Below are 8178 nucleotides of genomic sequence, written 5' to 3'. Positions count from 1 at the left end.
ACACACCTACAGTGCTTTCAGTAATGATACTCCAGCGTCTTCAGGGGTAGACCAGGTTTCACTCAAACTAACCCTTCACCTGTTCATCCAATACCTGAGCCACTATGCCTAGCTGTCGGAGGCTCTTAACTAGGTGGGATGCAACACTATCCCCTTGGAAGCGCACACCGACATCATCCCACTTCTGATAACACAGCAATTTTGTTGGGTAGCCGACCGGGACTCAAACCTGCGTCCAAACCACTGCACCATCAGGTCCTCTTGTGTTGAACGAAGGAGGCTTTAAAACAGTATCGTACATTATATCGTATATTATCGTATATTATAAGGTTGATATTATAAGGTTGATGCTACATCAGAGAACAGCATCCTCACACTACATGTGTTGTAATTCATTGTCACTATCAGCAGGACCTCGGGATAGCTTGCCCAAACAGTGAGCTGGACAATTTCGTTTTCTGTGTGCTCTGCCAGTGTCCTGCAGCTCACCCTGATAATCAGATTGCCTCGCCAACATCTACCAACGTTAGTTTCCTCTGAATTGTATTTTCACTGAAAATTGGTCGTTAACCACTCATAAGAGTTTCTGCACAGCCGGTCTATGATGCTGTGTGGGAAAGTTCCAACCAGTGAAGTAGACATAATTTGATAGACTACAACAAACAAACCTTCCAAAAGTCTTTCAGTATTAAGTAAAACAAATGCTGTCACGCCCTGGTCTTAGTTATCTTTGTTTTCTTTATTATTTTGGTTAGGTCAGGGTGTGACATGGGGGATTTATGTGTTTTGTCTGGTCTAGGGGTTTTGTATGGTCTAGGGGTTTTGTATGTTTATGGGGTGTATCTAGTCTAGGCGTTTATGTAAGTCTATGGTTGCCTAGATTGGTTCTCAATTAGAGGCAGGTGTTTATCGTTGTCTCTGATTGGGAACCATATTTAGGCAGCCATGTTCTTTGGGTATTTTGTGGGTGGTTGTCTTCTGTCATTGCACCAGATAGGACTGTTTTGGTTTTCACATTTGTTGTTTTGTATTTTGTAGTGTTCACGTGTATGGTCTTGATTAAACATGTTGAACTCTAACCACGCTGCATTCTGGTGCTCTCCTTCAGAAGAAGAAAACTGTTACAAATGCACTTCCATGACATGCTTACATGATACATTTATCATTTTGAGAAAAAACAAGGTCATTGTCAGCCTGGTGTTCCAATCCTAGAACCATGGAAAACATGTTTAATTGTCATATCAAAACACAGATTCAAGCCATATCATGCCTCCTCTGTTTAATTGTCATATCAAAACACAGATTCAAGCCAAATCATGTCTCCTCTGTTTAATTTAATCCGGTTTTAATTATCTGGAAAATAATTTTACTTTGGCAGATTTTCATGCAGTTTGGCCAAAACTTTCAATAATAGCAATTTATTAAACATAACTATGCTGATACCATATTATGGTTTCCCTTTTACTATGTATTCAAGGCATATCCTACTTTTATTTTTAAAAAGAAACAAGATTTAGCTGTCAGATTGGCCATGAGTATCAAACAAATTGGTTCATTTACAGTATTTTGTTTATTATTTCCATAATACAGAGAGGTTAGTTGTCTGCCAAGATAATAATGGAAATGAAGACTAACATCCTGAGTCAACTCCATGGAAGTGTTAAAACTCCTCATCTACAGCATGTCAACGTTCAGAATCTTGTGCAGGTCTCAACAACTTGAGATCTGATAATAAATAGAGCTTTACTTGGAAAACTTCTACTAACTGACAAGATAATCGACTCGTTTATTAGGGTGTTTTTCTGTAACCAATGTCTTTACTATGGTTACAAATACCAGTGAAAACCAGGCATTCCTTGGTGATGAGTTCATGAGGTAAATCTTGGAGCTGAGATTCATAGGCCTGTGTGGTTCAGATGTAGTCCAAAGGGAGGAGCAACCTCAACAACCACAAGGGATTTGACGTGCATGTTGTCATCTTTCCTCTGCCCACCCATCTCATTCTGCCCCATTTCCTCTTCATGTGGATGTGGTCTTGCTGTCTCAGTAGATGATGCTTGTCTGTCTTAGTAGGTTCAGGAGAATGGGAACGTTTGAAAACATAGGGGCTTCTTTCATGATTATGTAAAAAAAAAATGATAATATGGTAACTAACAATGACTAAGTGTATGTAGGTGTACTGCCTAGGCAGGATGTGGTAAGAAAATCAGAGAGAGATGGATTTCTGTCCACTGGACTTTCAGTTTGTCAGTTTTGCCATGACATATTCCAGGTTCCTTAGTGTGTGGTCTTCTTTGGTGTCTTGCCAAATTTGGCATCAAACCCGAGACCTTAAATGAAAAAGCACATGATACAATTAAGACAGTAGAGGTGTCTAGTCATCTCATCAACCAAAAAGAGACTTCACTACTAGTTGAGGTCTATGAGCTCCAATGGAACATCTCCATAAGCAGCTGAAGAGCAGCTCAGCATTTCAACTACGAGGTGAAGCTTAAAGTTACTACAGACACATGAGCACATGGTGGAGGGAGATGGAGAGAGAGAGAGAGATTGAAACAGAGAGATAGTCACAACATCAGAGAGATATTAAGAGTTAACAAGTTAATGTTGTTACTCACCAAGGAACACCAGGATAGTGCCGACCCACTGCATGGTGTTGAGGACGTTGCCGAACAGAAGGACAGAGCCCAGGATGGTAAAGAACTTCCGTGTGGTAGTGACGATGGAGCAGGTGAGAGGGCCGAAGTACACCACAGTCATGAAGATGAAGGTCTAAGAGAGGAAGAGGAGTGAATGACTGTTACTATAAAATACCCTCTGCAATGAGAATGAGAGCAAAATAGCGAAAGACCACTGTAAACCAGACACTGGCACTTATCCATAAGCATCACACCCATGTGAACCAATTAAAATGTACAATGTGATTTGCAGACATGGAAATGTTTTCCTTTTAACACACACACACACACAGTCACACCCATGTGAGACACACCTGGCCTAAAGCACTAGTTATTCCAAACAAAAGGATGTTCCAGAAGATGCTGGGGTGACGGTCTGTGAAGCTCAGGAAGTCCCATACCTCACCTGTCCACAACACCCCTGAAAGAAAAACACATGGGATAATTTACTGAAAGTGACACAATTCAGCATAAATTGATTTATTTTTTCCTGCATGTAACAATTGCTTTTTTATTTAACCTTAATTTAACTAGGCTGCTTGATTCTTATTTTTTAATCTCAAGTTATAAGATTGGTTAGCCTTTTCTTCTGCTACAAATGTGGGGAGAAGCCAATGAATTACTTTAATTGTTTTGGAATCAAACCCATGCTGAGATTTGGTTCCATGACTTTATGGTGAAAATGCCTGTTCCAAAATCAAAATCAACAGTGGATTAAGGGCTCCCCCTACTGGTACACAGCAGTAACAGCAGTTTGATTAGGTTGAATAGAACTGGGGAAGTGGGGACTGCTTTGGCCAAAACCAAACAAAGGGTTTCTGATAAAAGTAAGGCTGTAGAAAAGCATGAGATTGGGAAACTTAGACTGAGAAGGAGGATCTGAGATGAAGATATTTTATTGAATAAATAATGGTGTATGTGGTAGAGATGGGGAGTTGGCAGAGATAGAGATACAGAAGAAACAAAGCAGAGAGATCAGACAAAGTGTATATTTTCACACTAGTGAGGGACAACAGGTGTCTCACCTAGTCCCAGCACCAGGGTGGACCACATGTTGATGTTGAGCATCATGTGGTTGGCACTGGTCTGGAAGAGATTCCTCATGTGGTCCTGGGCCACACCAGTCAACCCGTCCATGGTCAGAGATAGCAGCTACGATACAGGGAGAGAGAAGGTCACATTTACAAACCCACAGAGGCACAGACAGCAAATGCATATATAGGCAGAGAGAAACACAGACGAGATCACAGAGATAATACCACAGGCAGATGAGGACAGTTACACTCACCAACAGGATCTCCCCGAAGCCGAAAGCAGATTCTGTGGAAGTGACACTCTTGTTGGGTTTATAGAGGAACAGGGCCACCCCGCTGACGATCAACAGCACACACAGGTACTTGGCCAGTGGGTATTTCTTCCTCAGTACAAATACACCCAGAATCATCACTGTGGAACCAAAGGCAAAGGGATGTGAGGGGCGGTTATCAGCAGCAGCCATCACTGGTCTATTAGGTTGATGTGCACATAGAAAGACAAGTCAGCCAGGGGGTAAAAACCATGGCTGTGTAGATTAATGGGCTGCACGTGCTCCAGGGATAAGACTGGTCAGTGTATTACTATAGAACACACTAGACAGTGTTTACATATTGCAACATACTGGGCGGGACAGAAGAAGACAGAAGACTAGGCTCATGTACTTATTGTTAGCATGACACTTGCAGTCATAGGAGTATACATGGGGAGACAGAGACTCACAGCATGTGCATGCAAATAGAATGTATGTTCATTAAACAGGGACACTGAGTTTGGAAGGGCTGATGGGATGTGTAGTTTAAAAAAGGTGCAATATGCAGATATCACACAGATATTTCCTGGTTGCTAAAATAGTTTGTCAAATGTCAGTGTATGTGACAAAACAAGCCATGTATAGTGTAAATAATCATTGTACCATAGAAAACCGAAAGTAAAAGATGCAAAAACAAAACTTAAGAAAGGGAAGGATAGAAATAGTGCACATAGAACAGATACACTGCTTCTTAGACTGGCTTGCAATGAGAATGACAAATCTATAACTCATATTTCAATGTGAATTTGGTTCGGTCGCCCAAAAAGTTACATATTGCAGCTTTAAAAATGGCACTGGAAATGCAGATAAGGGAGTCTGGCTGACACTGAAACATGACACACTGCTGCAGTAAGAGGCCATGCAATAAAATAAGGCAAACTAAACCCTCAAACCTGCACTGGTCACCAAGCCAAAGGCTGCATATGACTTGTTTATTACATATTCAGGTGTTGAGAGTGGGGTCAGGATGAGCAATAATATAATTATTACACCTACCTGGGATGGGCTTACAAGACTTCCCCAACACCTGTGACAACAATAGAGGTTGTTTAGATATTAAAATAATAAAATATCACAACAAATTATGATGATGACAGCGAGGGATAAGACTGACCTGTGTGGGGTAGTTGACATACTGTAGGGCAGAGTTGCTGGATACCATGGCTCCAAGATAAGACAGGGAACACACTCCATAGAGCCAGCTCTTGGTGTGGTCTGGTCTGGAACCCTCAAAAAACTGAATCACTAATGGGGAGCAGGTAGAGAAGAGACATCTATAATACATGGAGATTCAATACCAACAGACCATTCAAACACCCACGGGGGGCAAGATATGTTGGAGATAACTGTGTTGGGCAGAAGGTGAAAGGCCACGATTGATGACTATGTGTGGTTTACTCACAGATCCTGGCAAACCCAGCATTGATGATGCATTGGATGAATACCAGCGTTGTGGCATAAACAAACTTCTCCTTCTTCTCCCCCTCACCATACTGTCCTCGGGTACTGGGTAAATCAGGCAAACAGCATTATGACAGTTTATCAGTGCAACCACTCATGTTAATCCAGAGTTAATCCACTTCTTATTACACATATAAGACAGGTGTGACACACAACAACAATCAGGCCTTGATATTCAGCAAGGGAATTATTTGTTAATTAAACTGTGGAGTATCTGTAGGCTAGAAAAAGAGAATGAGAGGGCAGTGTGAGGTACTAGTAGTCTGCTCTGGTTGACTACAGATACAAATCATCACTGGAAACAAAATGAGATTCCTCACCCTTAAGTGACATACCATTCAAGACATATCTACAGTATGTAGCAAGCTAATACCATAGGGATATAGTTTTTTGAACAGTTTCAGCTCTGTAGAGTTGGCTCGCCTACATTCAATAATGACATGAACTTGTTGCACCACAGCATCACCAACTAACATATGTGCACAAAGAAACAGCCAATAAAAGCAATGTGCATCAAGAGCCTATGTTTAGAAATCAATGATGTCGCTCGGATGTCAGACCAGGAAACTACTTACATTGTCTCTTGTAATATACCATAGTAAAAATAACAAACGAAGACTCCGAGGAAACAGACAATGAATCGTATACGCTCGTTCTGCAGTAGCGAGGGCTTCCCCGCTCCCTTTCCTGCAGCCATGCTGTCCTCTAGCTGTCCGGGTATGGAAACCGATACAGATCCGATCCCCGTACCCCTCAAAGCAACGTCCCGCTCCACAATCCCAGATATCACAAGCCCGGAAATGGTGACGCTGTAACGTTACCCTAACTGGGCAGACAGTTGCTAATGTGACTACAGATCAGTCCGTGGTTCCTCTTCAAAGATTTAGCTAAATGTCCCTGTTAGCTAGCTGACTTTGCTAGCTAGCTAACGTTAGTTAGCCAACGTTAGATTGGTGGGTTGGTTGTTAGCAATTAGCAAAATCCATCATTGTTGTCAATCCAGCTGTCGCAGTATAGTGTTGACTCCGGAATATATGTCTTTAACTGCAGGTCTCTCGTACTAGCAAACGTTACTCCTGTCCGGATCCAGGTTATGTCAAAGGCATCCCATTCAGACAATTTTCCCGGTGGAAACCGGAGTGTAGTTGTTTTCATTGAGATACGTCAGAGAACAAGCTGGCTCAAAGACCTCAGTGGTTCATTAGGAGCCCTCAACGGATATGCTTGAGTTTGTAGCTACTATACCATTCATATAAAACAGTGCTGGCAGAACGCAGATGCTACAATTTTATAACTATGCATGAACCATGTGATTTGTTTTCTCATTTGAATCAACTTATATGCAGCATACAAGGTAGCTCGAAAATGTTATTATTTTTGTTGATGTATCAAAAGATTCAGCTGTAATATGTTTGTGATCTATACTCTTTGATTTATTGTTCATTTAAATGGCAGTCTACACAGACGACTATTGAAAACATTTGCGGGGCTTTCTCGAACTTGTCGCGTGTATTTTTTCGTACAGGGATGTGGATGGATTCTATTGGTCCAAATAAGGCAATAAACCACAAGATTCTGCCATTGAAACAGACGGACTAGAGAATGGGCGGGGCTTCTACTCCAGAGACACGGCTACACGTGTCGAAGACAAATTTGACAACATTGAAATGCACCACCACATTTTAGCATTGTTCAATAATCATGACTGAACCCATTCACAATTGGTTTAATGTCCATTTAATGTTAGTGTCTACTGTTAAACTAAAAACATGTTTAAACAACTTCAATGCTTAAAACATTACATTTTACAGGAAAGTAATGGAAGAACACCTACATATTGGTGAAACAATGTCATTTTACATCACAAAACAGTAAGGTAAATCTTATCCGAAGCTGGGGGAAAGGACAACTATGTCGAAATGATTCAGACTACCTTTACATCAGAAGAGAGCAGAGGTTCATGCTCATGCATGACACAACATGCATTTCAAACTGATATAGGAACAGCCACTATATTGCCATAAACATTGCTCATCCTCAACCTGAGCAAGGGATAGGTCACGTCACAAAGTGAGTACTCACTAGGTATACTCACAAACCAACTGTAAAAACATTCTACTAGGCCCTAAATATGGGAAATGTCTATCATAATGAACAATTACTTGACAGATTCAAAAACAATACATTCACCCCCATCAATGGGACAAGAGAATACAAAGACAATATCCAAATTCATGATAAACATTGGGACTCAGAAATGGACATACCCCATTCCATCTTTTGTCTTGCCCATTCACCCTCTGAATGGACACACACAATCCATATATCAAGGCTTAAACATCCTTCTCCTACCCTTCATCTACACATTTGAAGTGGATTTAACAAGTGACATCAATAAGAGATCATGGCTTTCACCTGGATAGTCTGTTATGTTTTGTATACCTCATGTATATGAATACATAAGAAAAAATGGAGACATTTTGCAATAAATGGAATACCTGATTTCCCACCAAAATGTCTGAACAATATCTGATTTGATAAAAAAATTCCAAATGTTTGGAATATCTTCATTCATTGTCCAACTTTTATATATTTTTTAAAAACCTTTTAAACATTTTGCCGACCCTTGCTAACTTATGGGAATGTTAAATAGACATATGGAAGTCTAATGAACACTTAGGTATTGTGAACAAA

General features: G+C 40.7%; 1 protein-coding gene across 1 annotated transcript; it reads right to left on the bottom strand.

The window, feature by feature from the left end:
• Positions 1-1200: 1200 nt before the first annotated feature.
• On the bottom strand, positions 1201-7017 carry LOC110538649 (solute carrier family 35 member B1). The gene is made up of 9 exons (XM_021625602.3): positions 6060-7017; positions 5426-5529; positions 5138-5268; positions 5020-5050; positions 3967-4124; positions 3704-3830; positions 2993-3099; positions 2619-2772; positions 1201-2330 (listed from the first exon to the last, which is right to left on the bottom strand). The coding sequence occupies exons 1-9, from the start codon at positions 6179-6181 to the stop codon at positions 2278-2280; spliced, it is 987 nt and encodes a 328-aa protein (XP_021481277.1). The 5' UTR covers positions 6182-7017; the 3' UTR covers positions 1201-2277.
• Positions 7018-8178: the final 1161 nt, after the last annotated feature.

Source organism: Oncorhynchus mykiss, chromosome 12 (assembly GCF_057628025.1).
Source record: "Oncorhynchus mykiss isolate SJ-2025 chromosome 12, ASM5762802v1, whole genome shotgun sequence".
Classification (NCBI taxonomy): domain Eukaryota; kingdom Metazoa; phylum Chordata; class Actinopteri; order Salmoniformes; family Salmonidae; genus Oncorhynchus; species Oncorhynchus mykiss.
This window is presented reverse-complemented; position numbering and strand designations above follow the sequence as displayed.

What these genes read in the sequence shown, in the direction of transcription:
- LOC110538649 (XM_021625602.3), bottom strand. Translation starts at nt 6,181, where the DNA reads ATGGCTGCAGGAAAGGGAGCGGGGAAGCCCTCGCTACTGCAGAACGAG. An exon ending in GTCTTGTAAGCCCATCCCAG is followed by an intron (nt 4,125 to 5,019) that starts GTAGGTGTAATA and finishes TTGGTTCCACAG; the next exon opens with TGATGATTCTGGGTGTATTT. An exon ending in TAACTAGTGCTTTAGGCCAG is followed by an intron (nt 2,773 to 2,992) that starts GTGTGTCTCACA and finishes TTCCTCTCTTAG; the next exon opens with ACCTTCATCTTCATGACTGT.